This window comes from Aulonocara sp. 'chitande type north' Nkhata Bay, linkage group LG2 (genome assembly GCF_057382095.1).
Source record: "Aulonocara sp. 'chitande type north' Nkhata Bay isolate Kocher_YH1m ecotype deep benthic linkage group LG2, A_spYH_male_GT1.1, whole genome shotgun sequence".
NCBI lineage: Eukaryota > Metazoa > Chordata > Actinopteri > Cichliformes > Cichlidae > Aulonocara > Aulonocara sp. 'chitande type north' Nkhata Bay.
In genome coordinates this window covers 6,773,379-6,789,237 of record NC_141345.1, presented here as the reverse complement: position 1 = coordinate 6,789,237, position 15,859 = coordinate 6,773,379, and the positions used below count along the sequence as shown (strand labels likewise).

Here is a 15,859-nt window from a genome sequence, read left to right as displayed (position 1 = left end):
CCGTGTCGGCTTGTAGCCGAAAACTAGCTTTACTTTGTTGTCTGGGTCAAGTTTGCTAGTGAGAGACAGAGAGAGGTGTTGAAAGGCTGCTCCAACGGAACTTATTATTTCGGAGAAAAACACAAACACTGTGTACAGTCGAGTCTTAATAGCTTACTTACAACTGGGCTCGTCAGGCACTCTTCTTGGCTGCAGTGGTTATTATTATATTTACATGCTTCCAGCTCCCGTTTCTGTTCGATGACAACTTGTACTTTTCCACTTTTCTCCCTCCTCACGCTCACAGACACATAACGGGTATGGCGGTCCATTCTCCCTGCAGCACGGGCTACACTGCCCATGAGGCTACGTTCTTTAGGGCTATGCCTGTAGCATTCTGCCTATTAGCTTAGCACAACAACAACAATAAAAAGGCGCTCTCTCACCCAGGAAACACAGAGAGAGAGCGTCACCCTGTAACCATGGCAACCGTAACGCTGCTGCCTGGAACAACAAAACAACAGCACAAGCAAAACCCAAACAGTCCTGACCCCTGACAATACGAAACAGGAAAATACCGCTGTGTAATCCATTTATTTCAACAAAGTAACTGTAGTGGAATACAGTTACTCATATTTTGTATTTTGTAACGGCGGTACGTGTGTTCCGTTACTCCCCAACACTGCGCAAGCAGCCGGCGCACGTCGCAAACGGAGGGCGCCCTTACTCCCAGCAAATGGGCGATAGAAAACCGATCGGTGCTTATGCCATTCCCACTATGCGCTGGCATGACTTGGGGCCGCATGAGTATGAGCGTGTTTTTTTTGCCGATGCCCGTGATGCCGCCCCGGGCGATTGCCGCCCGTATCAAAAACCGCTACTGCCTGTCGGGATCAGTAATGAGGAACAGGCAGGCAGAGCAACTGCTCCTCAGGTTTGCACAACTTTGTAAATCCTGCCGGTCACCTTCACAAAGCTGGAACAGGTGTGATCTGCTTTTTTAATGTTACCTGCAGGGGAGCATTGGCGTTGTCCAGGTCCTTCATCCTTAGCTGCCACAGTAACCACTGTAATGTCACTCAGTACTTTGTCGATCATACCTCAATGTCACCGTTTTTACCACCACCATGTTGAGTTTGTAGAACCAGAAGTGGTGCTAAGCTATCAGGTAATCCAGCTAACCTGGTTAGGAAGCTCTCCACATCCACAGTCACAGATTTCTAATTAGCTAATTAGCAGTCAGTAGCATCCAAATAAAATCCTAAAACTGGAGCGTAGACTTCTCGGACAGTCTGTTACTACAATAACCTCACAGCATCCATATTGGTCAGATAATGTTTTTTTTAAAAAGGCTCCAACAGCACAAACAGACGCCAAGTTCAGGGGCAACGATTAGCTGAGGTATAAGCTAGCAGACAGCTAGCAGCTACAGCCGCCAACAGAGGCCACGCCCCTAACAAAATAAGGCTTAATACAATTTAAAGTGGTGAGTTATAATTAAACTCACACCTGTGGTGTGTGGAAGAGTTAAATTATCACAGACCCCAACTTAGTTTGTGTTTTAGGGTGTTAACATGTTTAATTCTGCTGTAAAGTTTTAACTTGGGAGTCTATGGGGACTGACTCGCTGCTGGAATCTCTGTTGGACGTTAGAGGAACTGCAGCTTTTGGTGCTTCATCACTGGTTTCACCTCCAGAGGCTGATGCATTTGTGTAACAGTTGTGTGACTTTGTCTTGTTGTGGTCCTGTTTATGAAACTTGGTTCTCTCAGACATTGTAGAGTACAGATGTTAAAACACATCCCATTCACAGTTTGCTGTTTGTGATGTGCGAAATGTTTTGGCTTTGTTCATCCGCTGAATGTTCTGTCAGAATATTTTTATCGTTTATTCTGCTTGATTTGAGGTTTTCTGTCTGAGCTCTGCCTTTCTGACCCTACCTGTCACATTTCTGTGAGGAGGATTTTATAACGTTTCTGTTGTTTGTGAACAAATAATAAAAGAGAAACTCAAATCTGAAGCTTTTCCCTTTTATAAACTTTTGCAGCTCAGCATCATATCAGGTTTTAAAAGAGCAAGTGATTGGTGATGTCTGAGACTCTCTTATAAGAAGCTCCTATTTTCAGATCTTAAAGTGGACCCGCTCTGCTTCTCAGTACTTCCTGTCATAGATCTGCTGTTCTAGCAGAAGATGTTCACATTAAACACGGACAAAGTTTATAATAATGAGGTCAGAGGTCAGGCTTTACTGTGCTTTAAATGCTCAGCTTCAGCAATTTTTTTCTGGCTGTGTGTGAGGGTAACCAATCAGACGAAGATCTCCTTAAAGGGGTGGAGCTAAACCAGTTTGTTTCAGACAGTGAGGAGCTGCAGCAAGTCTGGTGTGAGATACAGAAGGATGATTCTGAACTGTGAATCATGCAAAGCTGCTCGGGTGGAGCTCCAGACTAAAAGAAGTGTCTGAAGATAAAACTGAGGGGATGAAAAGAGGATGATTATGAGTTTAAACTCCGGTTAAAGGAACGGTTTGGCCTTAGAAATAATTCAGTCGTTCTCGCTGACAGTCAGTGAACAGATATTTGTTCAGTGATGAGTCCTTATACAGCAAACCAGCAAACTCAAACACCGTTACAGCTGAGTGTTAAAGTCTCTGCAAGCAGAGGTCAGGGGTTAACTCAAGACATTTAATGACTTTGGAGAAATAAAACTGAATCAGTTTTGTTATTTTCACTCCATCCATGAACAAGTCTCCAGACTTAATTTTCCCTCTTAATTACATGACTCTACAGTCGAATAAATCCGACGTCCACTTCAATTCCTCCCATTATGACTTTAATTTTAAAACTCTGGGATGATTTTCTCTCTGAAGTGGTGAACAGTTCAGGCTGGAGGGTAATAGCGGAGTTAGCCTCCATAGTTACACGGCCCCATGCAGCCGGCCTCTGCGCTTCAATCCCCACAGCGAGGAGGCTCTGGGACGGGGCGGCCGGATCGATATCCAATTGATTAGAGCAGATTGCAGCACCAGTCAGCGGGCTAATATCCACCGCGCTTAACACAGTAATCAGAGGCATTAAACGGAGGCGCTCGGGCCGAGCTGCTGGCAGGAAGCGAAGCTGCGAACGACTGCAGAGGCTTTCAATCTTCATCTCTCCAGAGACGCTGGACTGAACTCGGACTGAACCTCACCCCGCTTCAAGCTCAGGAAACTCACACTGAGGCCGTCCGGGTCAGAGCTGAGCTTTAGAACAGAAGAATAATTTCTAAAATAATCTGAAATGACACCACGGGTGGCCACGCTGCCTCATTATAGCTTAAATTATAAAGAATCTTTAACTAAAACACGACTGAAAGATGTCGCCTGCCCCTTGGAAACAGATGAAATAAGCACCATTTGTCCACCAGCTCCACAGCGTGGCTGTGAGTCTTAAATAGATAACTATCATATCTGATATCATATCTCACAGTACAATAATATTGAATGGGTTGCATTGTTGTATTTTGTCATGTTTCTCAGGTCTTTGTCTGAATTTCTACGAACATTATTGCTAAGGATTGTCTTATTGCATTGGAGTCACACTGGGTTAAATATGTACACTTGGGTTTTAAGGGGTATTTATTATTTTCTTCTTTTTTTGGGGTTGTATGGAAGCCCCAAACGCAATTTCATTGTTCTTGACAATGACAATAAATAAATAAATACTAAATACTAAAATACTAAATACTGAGTCTACCTGAGATTCCCCAAAACAGACGTGACAACAAATCAAAGATCAACATTCACAGGACGTTTGTGCCAAACTCTTCTTAAAGGGTCAGCTGGTGCACTGCAGCAGACTGCAGCAGACTGCAGGCACAACGGGATTCGATTGTTTTGTTTTGATTTATTGACTTATTTCTGTCCTTTTTGAGACGAATCCTTTATTCGAAAATAAATATTTTAAGAAATTTGGATGGGGCTGGAAATTAGGTTGTAGCTCAATTCCAGTAAAGTTATGAGTTGATTCGGGAATAAGAGCAAAATCAGGATGTTAACCATGCTGCAAAAAGGACAAAAAGAAATCATTGGGACGCTCGACTGGTTTCCAGCTGGTTGTTTTCTGGTTATGTTCCTGTATTAAAGTGAGGCTGCTGAACGACTGCAGTAACTACGTCACGATTCATGGAGGAATTTCTGAATTTATGCTTCACATTTGTGAGGTTCTGGTTTTATTTTGAAGGTAAGCAGTTAATATGGATTTGTGTTTATGCAGATAACAGCAGTTTTGTGACGGGAGGAACAGGAAGACAAGCTGGAAAAACGTTCCTGATAAGTTTTTATATTCATGGATGTTTCCGTGTGTCTGCTGCTAATAGGTGTTTGTGGTCGTCTTCGGGAACACGAGGCTCACAGAGCGGCACATTTCCCGCCGTGATATAAATACAGCTGCGCTCAGAGAGATGCTCAGTCATTACCTTGAGTTTCTGAATCTTTCCAGCCAGGGACGAGTGGGTGCCGACATGCTGGAAGAGCGACGGCTTAAAGCGAATCCTCAGGTTGGCTTTCTGCCTGTCACAGTGTTTCTGAAAGACAGAGAGGGGGGAGATGCAAACAGGGATATTTACAAACACACAATCCTCCCAAATCTTCAACTACAAAGCATCCGTGCAGCAGCCCTGCAGTACGAACGCTGTCACGTTAAACCGCTTACTCTCAGGCTGGAAGCACGACTCACCCTGCTGTTAGTAAGGAACGAGGGAACAGGTACGCTCCAGTATTCACTGAGGAGACGTTAACCACTTTTAGTTTGAACTTTGCCCTTAGTACATTACAACTAAAAGTTAACTAAACTGTAATAAAACAAAACAAACCATAAAGAAAGGAGAAATCTAAAATACAAAGCGTCATTAACTGTTGTGAAGGAGTATTTTTTTTTAACCCAGATAATGTTTAACCCGTTAGTAAAAAGTAATCAGCCAATGAAAACAAAGTAAAACTAAGCCTTCTGACTAATCCCACTGACACCCCTCCTCCTCCTCCTCAGGATATATTCATTTATTTCCAAAAATTCATGTGAGCACAGTTTGAATTTCACACTTTAACTGTGTTATTAATTACCACTGGAAAGGTTTCGGTTTTGAAAACCAGCTTTGAGTTCAAATAAACTGTTGCCACTTTGTTCAAAGTTCTGTTTCTCAGTCAGGAATTTGTGTCCATCGACAGAAGCAAATCAAACTGTGACTTTTTCACTTTTTTCCAGGAGACTGAGCTGAAACACTGCACACACTCTTTGTAACGCCAAAGCTGATTTTACATTCTGACTGAAAATCACACAAAGGCAGCAAAAACACATCAGTCACTTGTTCGCCACCAATATGCCCCACTACCGGATCGCTAACACATGATGTGCTTAACAGTGTGACACAGGTGCCACTCAGAAACAAAACAGCCTCATATGAAGCTCCGGAAAGTTGGAAAATTGTCAGGGCCAATAACAATCTGAAGCCTTCATCGATGAAAAGACTTCAAAGTGTTGCTGTTATCATACTGATGCACATGTGAGAGGTTTGGCAGCTGACAGAATGGTTAAAAGTATGAGTTTTTTTGTTTTTCTGGCTGATATTGTGTTATATACAGTAGATATCATGGTAAACCCTTCATTCAGTATTGATCTCCTCTGTTTTTGATGATTTCTGTTGGATCCACTCACCGCATCCTTCTCAGGGTTGCACACTTTGACCCACATGATGTGGTCCAGCAGCCAGTCGATGGGTTTGTCTTTGTAGAACATCAGCATGAACTCCACGATGAGCGACAGGTCCAAAGACTTAAACATCTTACCTGCACAGAGAGAAGCACAGCTCAGTGCAAGCCCTTCATGCATTTTGGTTCATCGAACTCTTTGACTTACACTCAGATATTTAGACAAGCAATGAGCTCCCCAACAGAGCTGCACTCAAAAAGCATGTTAGTGAAAAGATGCAGTGATTCAGAAACAGTTTGCTGGTGAGATTCTGGGACAGTATAAAAGCTCTGATTCCCGTCATCCAGCAGCAAGAAAGTCAGAAGTGAGAGGTCACAACAGCGGCGACACATCAAGATGGAGCAGTGACTTTTATTGTCATTCATCAGTGCCATACTTATATTTCATACTGCTGCTCTGTTTTCCTATGCCCAGAGGAAGTATTCAGATTCTTTATTTTTAGCACGAGAATCAAAACTACAAACTAAAAATATTCCTTTACGAATTAAAAAAGTATGAAAACAAGAAAAAAGAAATACATACAGAAGTAAAAGTACTCCCACTGCAGATAATGATCTACCTTAGCTGAGGCAGCTAAAACAAGACATTTGTCATATTTGTTTTAAGAATTTCAGCGGATCCTCCCAGTTATTCGGTCCATTTTGTTTTTCACTCATTTTGCTAATAGTGTGGGGACTCATGCCGGAAAACTTAATACTGTCACGGTCCTGGGTCGGGTCGACCCAGTATTTTGAGTTTCTTATGTTTTGGTTTATTTTGCATTATGGATTAGTTATTCTCTGGTGATACTGTTTTGATTACAATTATATTCTGATTCTTTAGTTATCTGATGATGATGTTGATGATGATTATTTCTGGTTTAGGTTTTGTTATCTTGCCCTTATGTTTGGTTTAGGTTGCCTGTGCTTAGTCTTCTCTGCCCGTATGTCCCTCTGTTTGTCCATGACGTCATTATGCCTGTTTACGAGTCTGTCTCTGTCTGGCGTGTGCTTCCTGTTTTATTTTGTAGGTCTGTGCCCTTTGTCAGTGCGTTCAGCTTTGTGCTCTCCCTGTCTCGTCAGTGTAATCAACGTTAGCCGTGTCTCCCAGCTGTTTCCTCTTTGCTCCGTTCACCTCTTGTATTTAGTGTCTGTGTCTTCCCCTACTCGGTGTCGCATCGTTAACGTCTGTTCACCCTCACTTGCTGCGTGTTTAGGATTTCCAGTCCTCCTGCATCTCTTTTTAGAGTTTTGTTTGCTTTTGTGAGTTTTATTTTATCTTGATGTTCTGCTCCAGCAATAAAGCTGCATTTTCTGTTTAAACCTCGTGTCCTGAGAATCCTGCATTTTGGGTCCACCACTCCTGCCTGCCTGCCACACAGCCGACCATGACAAATACCAACAAATTCAATTTGTTCTGTTAGTTGGTTTACTAATAAACAGATTTCACAGTGTTTCAAGTAACAGACATTTTGAATCTATGAAAACATTCTAGGCTCGTTCTTAAATAGAACAATCTAGCTCTTTTTGTTACTAGGAGAATGTTACAAGGTTCTTTTTTGAGAACATTCTAGGCTCTTTTTTTTTTTTTTTTTTTTAGATCTATGAGAACATTCTAGCTCTTTCTTGAATCTATCAGAACAGTCTTATTTTCTTGATCTATAAGAATATTCCAGACTAATTTTTTTGTAGCTGTGGGAACCTTCCATCAATATTTTACAATTTTGCATTTTGCACTAAAGGGCTGCATAATGAAATCAAAATATAATTGAAATGACCTGAATGTGAACACTCTTCCAGTGGTCTTCAGAAATGCAAGTCACCAAGTGCTTTACAAAGGCAAAAAACAGGCTGACATACAGAGACTCCTTCATTTATTTGAGAGATGCGTTGGGTTGTGTATTGCTGTAGGTAGTATTTTGTGTGTTAAAGTTGGAGTGGTCATAACAAAGAAGTATTTCCACAACTACGAAATGAAACTTTTGAAAGCAACTTAAGTAAAAAGTGCAACTCCTCCTTTCCCCGAATTCTTTATGACTTGGGTCAACGCAAAGCTAATACGAACCACAGAGACCCCGTAAACACATTAAACACATGAGAAACATGGAAATTATTTGGGGTTTTTAAGGTTTGAATGGTTCTTTTTCCAGGGTGGAGTGATTGCACAGCATTCATCATCAATGACTTAAAAAAAAACAAAACGAATTTCTTTTGTATTTTCTCAAATCATTAAACATGCTGCTGTATAATCCTTCCACCCTGGAAAAAGAGCCATTCCAAGAGCTCACTAAAAGCCCAAATTAAAACGATATTCATGCTGTTGATGAGTGGATGCAAAATGCTGACCACAACTCTAAATGTGACATACCAGTTAAAATAAAAACTGGAATCATTGCTTATTTGCTGTTCCTTTTGGTTACTTTTTGGTATCTGGTGGACTAGTTGCTGCCTACAGACGAATAGCTGTGCTATTCAAAATTAAAGCAGCCTCACTCTCTCTGCCTGATGATTGCTGATTGGTTTATTTTCAATAATTATCTTGTTAGTTTCTGTTCAGCTGCTCCTGAAATCTGAAGGCATGTTAGAATAGTGCAGCAGGGCTGCTTATCCTTCAGATTTATCACATTTTTACTTCACCTCGCTGCGTGAGGGGAGCTGGAGCTTTATGCCACTGCCACTGTCCAGTTCATCCAGCTGCCTGAAATAACTTCTCGTCACTCAGCTCTTCAGTCTGCTTGTTTCTGTTGTTTTCTCTGCAGAGTCAGGCCGAGCTAAAGGAAACCTTCTCCACAAATGAAAGGTCAGAAAGTGAGCCGCACAGTCTCCACAGACTGAAACAATGACGAGGGCGAATTAAAAGGCCAGCAGAGAGCTCTGCCATGCTCCTGCCCCTTCTACTCCGCCCTGATACATTTGGACAGTTGAACCTCTGGAGGGTCGGATGTTTGACGAGGCATCGGAAAAAAAACTGCCCCCTGCAGATGTGAACGAGGCTGAAGAGAGGCTAAACTTAGCAAATGCAAAACCCAAATTCAAACAGTTGAATTAGAGAGCAGCCCCGCAGCGCCACAGCTCTCCCTCCGTCTGATTTAATTCAGTGAGTCAGCTTCACCCTGATGAATTTATTAAAGCAGCCGCTGCTCGCAGGCGACTCAGGGTCAGGGAGGATTCGTAAGGTCGCAGCCGAGGACCAGAGGGAGGCCCGGAGGTACGAAGAGGAGCAGGAGGAGGAGGAGGTCTGTGATGCTCAGACAGTCAGAGATGAGCACAAACATCCAGGTGTGAAATCAACATCATCCACCTCAGAGATGAGACTCATGCTGTTCTCCATCACACACGCCTCCCTCTGCATTCACCTCCATCCCTCTTTCTACTTCTGTAGCCCTCGCTATCATTTCTCCATCAAATCAAATTTCGAACGAGCCAGCAGGAGCAGGAGGCGAAACGCTGCCAAAATCCGTTAAAGACAGGTGAACCCTGTAACCGATTCATTCAGAAAACAAACAGACTGCTGCAGGAAATGTTAGAAACACCAGCTCCAAATCCTCCCTCCTCCCATCACCGCCGACTGCTTCTGCCTCTCATTCTGCTTCATTTCTTCTTCTGCTTTGATTTATTCTGGAGCATCTCAACACACAGCGGCATGCTGTTAAAACACCGACATCAATCTCAAGATTTCCAAACAAATCTAACACCAAACTATTTCCTGTTTTGTTTTTTCTAAACACTGGCAGATAGTAGCCTCAGCTCTCAGTGCTGGATGTTGCTGGTTAGTGACTGCAGTGCCTCTAACGTCCACTAGAGGAAGCAGCAGCATGAGCAAGTCCCCATAGAAATAAACAGGCTAATTTCATGTGAAGTTTACAGTAATGATAGCTTGGTTTGGTGTAATGGTTACTGGCATTTATTCAGATTTGTGACAGAATTTAAGTCGTCCTGAAGCGGCAGAGCAGCCCAGACCATCACACTACCACCACCATGTCTGACTGTCGCCGTCATCTTTCTATGAAATGCTGTTAGTTTGATGCAGATGTAACGGGACTCAAACCTTCCAGGTCTCATCAGTCTCGTCAGTCCACAGAATATCTTCCCAGAAGTCTCGGCGATCATCCAGATGTTTTTGGCAGATGTGAAACGAGCCTTCGTGATCTTCTTGCTCAGCAGTGATTTTTTTCCTTGGACTCTCCCATGGAGGCCATTTTTGTCTCTTTCTCATGGTGGAGTCATGACCTCTGACCTTATCTGAGCCGAGTGAGGCCTGCAGTGCTTCAGTGTTGTTCTGGGTTCTTCTCTGACCTCCTGGATGAGTCGAGCGCTCTTGGAATAGTTGGAATAAGACCGGCTGCTCCTGGGGAGCTTCATCGCGTTCCAGGTTTTCTCCATGTGTGGATAATGTCTCTCACTGTAGATCACTGGAAACCCAAAGCATTAGAAATGGCTCTGTAACCCTTTCCAGACTGATAGATGTCAGAGACTTTGTTTCTCAGCTGTTTCTTTAGAGTGTGGCATGATGTGCTGCTTTTTGAGATCTCTTAGTCTGCTTTACTTTGTCACACAGTTTCTACTTAAGCGATTTTGTGATCCAGCAGTGATCTGGCCTGGGAACGGCAGTGAAACTGTGTTTAATCACAGTTAATTCATACTTTAGCAAGGTGTTACTTTGGATATTCTTTTTTACCTTTATAGAAGAAATAATCATTTCAATTTTTTAAATTTATTTTATCTTTGAACCCTAAAAGAGCTCATCACATCGGCCGTAACTAATCAGACGATAATTGTTTTTGCGGATATGAGGAAAGAATTTAAGCAAAGCAAGTATGACGAAAACTGTAAAACCTGTCCGGAGATCCAATTGTTGAGCACATGATTAAAATCTGTTATAACGTGAGAAAATATTTCAAAGAAACGGTCCGTCTTGGTGTTCCTGTGGCAGATGCTACATGAAAAGTTTGGGCTTCTAAAAGCTTTAAAATATTCAAAATCCTCCAAACTCTGATGATGTCTTTTTAAGACCTGAGGCATAAATTAAATTTGAATAGAAACTTTTTTTACTTTCACAGCCAAGAAGTTTAGTGAGCGCATTGTGTTGATGTGCTTTTACCGAACTCCCACAGACACCTGCCGAAATAATGAAAGCACATCATATCAGCTTATTCTCTGTTATTCATACATTATAAATAAATACATAAATAAATAAATAACAATTTCAAACTAAATGTAGTGGCACACGGAGCCAAAAATCATGCAGACACTTCTGAACCGCATCGTGTTTTAATTTTAAACAATTATTGCACTTGTTTGGTTTAATGTGTTAATCACCTTCATTATTTCCATTATTATCAGAGGCTGATGCGAGCGTGTCCCTGAGCTGGATGCTCTTCATCACCTTCTGTTGCCCAACACAGTTTTTCCTCTTTAAAGAGAACAAAGGCCGTGTGATGAAGGCACAGAGCGACTCTCACCCCTTCATTAACTTCACTGTCACACGACCCACAAAGCAACAGTTTCATCAGCCTCCCGCAGCAGCAGGATTACATCTGAGGATTTCGCTTAATGATGTCCCCGTGCAGCGCAGACACACAGCGACGTGAGTGTACCCTCACCTACAGCACGCTCCACTCTTAAATAACAGCGTTAAAGAGATTTTCATCAGAAAACTTTGACGCTCCTGTTGAGCCAAGAACATAAATCCGTTTGGATTGTTTCCTGCGTCCCTCTGGGTTTCATAACACACATAATGATAATTGATTGTTTTCTGCTCTGCAGTTAGCACAATCAATAATTCACAAGTAAAAATGTTTAATTTCTTTTGATGGAGAAGCTGCGCCTGAAGCGGAGACGAGGCGGCGTTCCGATGACTGCAGAGCGTCTCCGTGGAGATGGATCTGTCTGGATGAATACTGACGTTCCTCCAGAGATCCTGCGAAGCAATTTAGTCCTGAGGCTTTGTATTAAAATGGGGGACAGTAAGAGCGAGAGGATTTAACACATCAAAACAATACGGCTCACTTTGAAGGCTTCAGCAAAGCCTGCCAGCTTTTTGTACCGAGCTGTATCGCGCTTCCTGAGAAACGTTCAGACTCGCCGACACGTGTACAAATCCACTTTCACTGCGCATCAGCATTTCTTAACCGGACTCATGAAGGAATCTGTCAATGTTTCAAGCTTAATGTGGAGAGGACCCAAAAGCAGAACTCTTCCTCTTCTTCTTCTTTCAGCTGCTCCTTTCAGGTTTCACCACAGTGGATGATCTGTCTCCACCTCCTCCTATCCCAGCATCCTCCTCTTTCACACATCCTCCTTCATTGCATCCATGAATCTTCTCTGAGGTCTTCCTCTTTTCTTCCTGCCAGGCAGCTCCAGTATATCCACTCTTCCTGAGCTGTCCCTCTTATGGACACATTTCTAATCCTGTCCATCCTGCTCACTCCCAGTGAGCATGTTAACATCTCCAGCCCAGCCTCCATCATCTCCAAAACATCCATCAGAGCAGGTCTCATTACCATCTTGTAAACCTGCCCTTTCACTCTTGCTGATAACCTTCTGTCACATGAAGTAAAAACAGAACCAAACGCTGCACAGCATCATAAATACTCGGGGTCAATAGAAGAACAATGATGCAACAATGAGGATGCAGCTGCAAAATGCGAGATGGGAATAAAAGTTTTGTGCAGCTGTGTGATGTTGCTGATATTTTTTATTAGATACCTAAGTCAAAAGAAAGAATCTGACATAGAGCCAGCTGTGGTCAACAAGCAGTTTCTGTAAAGTCACATTCAGCAATACCCAAACACTTCACGTGGAGCTGTTCATGAACATAATGTCTTCCTCTCCACTGAGAATGAAGACGTCTGCATCCGAACCAGAAAAAAAGGACTGCAGCAGAAACAGAAACATCAGGAGAAATTTTTTATGCTGGTCCCTGTACATAGACGTAATGTAGGAAAAATTTACCCACAGTGTCTGTAATTAAGTCCTCAGTCACACAGTCCTCAGAGACCATGTGGTAACTGCCTGACAACCATCAGCTATTAAGGAAAAAATTGTCTTCCCTGAACTGTTGTGAGTGTTTGCTGGGAGCTGCTACGAAATCAGTCACGCAGGCCTGAAGATGGGCCCGTGACCCGTGGTAACCTGTGGTTGCTAGGGAAAAATGAGCATTCTCCAACTCGTTGATGAGTGGCTGCTACAGGTTGTTGTCATGGACTCTGAGAAACTGGTTGCAAAGTGGTTTGGAGTGTGTTTGTATGGAAGACACTGACAACGACAACAACAGTCACCTCAAGGTAGGGCTGTGTGATATGACAAAAATCTCATATCCCAATATAAGACATTTATCGTCCTGACAACGATATAAATCACAAAAATGTAATATTTTCTGTAAATTCTGTGAATCTCGGGCAGCTCGACTTGCGTTTAGTTTTTCCAGCTGGGCGTCCTTTTCCTGGATTCGAGTGTTTTAACTGATGTATGAAACGATACATTTTTAGACTTAAGTTGTAACAGCCACCATTTTCTCTTAAAGTTTGAGTCTAAAGGTTTATTTTTTAGCACCTGACGGCTCGTTTTTTGCTTCTCATCCGTAAACTCTCTGCATACTCTTTCATGTGATTCAGTTTATTTTGAAAAGTCTCAACAGGATCTTGAGCTTTATTGTGAAAGGTTTACGTGGAAAACAAACAAGTGGACAGCGGAGCCGCGCGATGGTTTTACCGTTTTATCGTTGCTAACAAAAACATGTAAAAACAGGCACTTGTCCGCCCATAGTGTGGTTATATTAAATATAAGAGAAAGAGAGAACTTTAATTAATATAGCCACTACAGTGACCATCAAAACGATGAAAAATATTGCTGTAAACAGTTTATTTTATGACACCACGAAACAAACGATAGCATAATAGGAAACGATAGACGTTTTTATATTGTCATCCGATATACATCGTTATATGAACAGCCCTGCCTCAAGGTGCTTTATACTGTAAGATAAAGCCCATATAATAATACAGAGAAGACCCCAACAATGACATAAACCCCTATGAGCAAGCACTTGGTGACAGTGGTAAGGAAAACTCCCTTTTCAGTGAGTCAGGAAAGGTGGCCATCTGCAAACATTCACCAGATACTCGCTGGGCTTCGGTGAAACATGTGATGCCTGAAAAGGCAACCCTTTGTCTTCAATGTAAAAATCATGCTTTTACTTTGAAGGTTTCACTACCGCTCAGCGTGTTTTCAGACAAGCTGGTCTTCCCTGTGGGAATCTACTAATGACCAAAGTAATCAAAAGGATGTTTTCAGTGTAGCACACTCTGTGCGACCAGTTTCACCCGGCAACCACTTGCCAACCAGTTGAGGACTGGTTTCATTTTTCTGGGTCACTGTCCGCAGCATCTGCCTGACACTGGCATCCTCACGACGCTTTGCTTTGTAATGTTTTTGACTGGTCAAACATGCGTTTGTCACCATCTTGCTCAGGATTTAGAACTGTAATATTCAATTTAACATTATAACTGTCACAGATACTGTCCACATGGGGTGAGCATGTTGTTTATTCCTATTTTAATGTGCAGCATTTGAAAACACCCGACTCAGAAAACCTGGTAAAAATTCAGTGAGTTATGATGATTTTGGATCTGGATAAAGATAATTATGGATCGACCTTCTACCTCAGTCCACCTCAGCTGTATTTTTATGTATTTATGTTGGTTTGGAAAGACTGAGCTTGGGTTTGATTTTCTTGAAATTAATTTATGTGTCAGGTCTTTTGATATAAATCTCCATGGAAGTCCTTATTTCTAGGTGTTTTTTCTTTGTGTTAATTGTTTTTAATAATATAAATTTACTTTCAGGTTTTCCGTGCTCTTTGAGCTGCGAGGGCCGTGGGAATTTATCACATTAAATCACACATGGATTATTCTCAGCAGCTGTTTCAGTCCTGATCAACCATCAGTCGAAGCAAATTAACGGCGGCTCTGGTTAGGAAGGAGAGTTTACTTTTTGGGCACTGAAGGTCTGAACTTTCAGCACAAATACACGATTAGTAGGTAGCAGCTTCAGGATTTAATTACAGAGCGTGTTAACGTGACGAAACCTCTGATCTCGCGATTTCAGGTTCTGTTACATCGGCTTATCTGTCAGCGCTGGAAACAGTTCTGAGGATAAATCCTGACTCTGGTTCCAGGCGAATAACGCCGGTGTTCCACGTGCCGCCGACAGCTGATTGGATCCAGGAAGAATTCATTGATTAGACCTGACAGAATAATTAGAAGGCAGATCAGATGCAGGCTGATGCCTCAATTAATCTGCTGGATTTAATTCATGAGTCAGATGGAAACTTCACATCCTGTCAGAGGCAGCGAACCTCACTGCTTCCATCATCGCCTCAGTCGTGAAGCTTAGAAGGTGTGGAAATGTCCGGCCTCCATTGTCTGGCCACTCAATCCCTGAAATGTGCTCTCTGGCAACTTTTGTTCTTATATATGTGTGAATATGTATGAATCAGTATTAATTACACTGGTCTGCAAAAACCAAAGCTAAATATTTATTGTTTATTGCTGGAAACTTCAGACTGGCTCTTTATCGGTTTACACAGATATGACTTAAGCTTCCACGTCATGGTTTTGAGCTACAGATCATTGATGTTTACACTGACTGGAATTTTAACTTTTCCTGCCAAAATAATTTAAAATGTTTGCTCTGAAAAGAAATCAGGAGAGACTTAAAGCAAATCTCTGTAAATTCAGACAAAAATAAAACGAGGTCAGCGTGGCCGAAAGCGTTGCTCACATCCGTGTCTCTTTTCAAAACCCAACAATAGCCACTCTTCAAGCTCAGATTCAGTTTTCCCTGATATCAGTTTTCCATCACTTTTATATCTTGATAAAGTCTTTCTCCACAATGTCATCGCACGATGACACGGCACGATGTCATCGCTCTTCGCTGACATCATCCCGATCTGGTGGGAAAAAGTTGAGATGAGACTGCAAAAAATATGCAGTGATATTCTGGCATTCATGTTCTCAGCAAGCTCAGCAGGACAACCGGCACGAGCGTTTCCTGTTACCGCGGACTCAGCTGGATTCAGCTGTCGTGTCCTGGGTCGTATTTGTGAGCTTTGCATCTTTCTGGCCTGTTCTTTAGTGTATTTAGTCTGTTCCTAGT

The 15,859-nt window shown here is 42.3% G+C and overlaps 1 protein-coding gene and 1 long non-coding RNA gene across 2 annotated transcripts in view; one reads left to right on the top strand and one right to left on the bottom strand.

Moving 5' to 3' along the window:
• The window catches only part of mgat4b (alpha-1,3-mannosyl-glycoprotein 4-beta-N-acetylglucosaminyltransferase B), a 130,022-nt gene that overhangs the window by 15,152 nt on the left and 99,011 nt on the right, over positions 1 to 15,859 (bottom strand). Inside the window, exons 9-10 of the mRNA XM_086304427.1 lie at positions 5,670 to 5,800; positions 4,435 to 4,542 (exon numbers count right to left, since the gene is read on the bottom strand). Coding sequence (XP_086160553.1) covers positions 4,435 to 4,542; positions 5,670 to 5,800 — 239 coding nt within the window. The remainder of the gene's footprint in view (positions 1 to 4,434; positions 4,543 to 5,669; positions 5,801 to 15,859) is intronic.
• Positions 724 to 15,451, top strand: LOC147337373 (uncharacterized). Its single transcript, XR_015130790.1, has 4 exons — positions 724 to 964; positions 11,045 to 11,288; positions 14,548 to 14,708; positions 14,810 to 15,451. It is a non-coding gene; the product is annotated as an uncharacterized LOC147337373 (long non-coding RNA).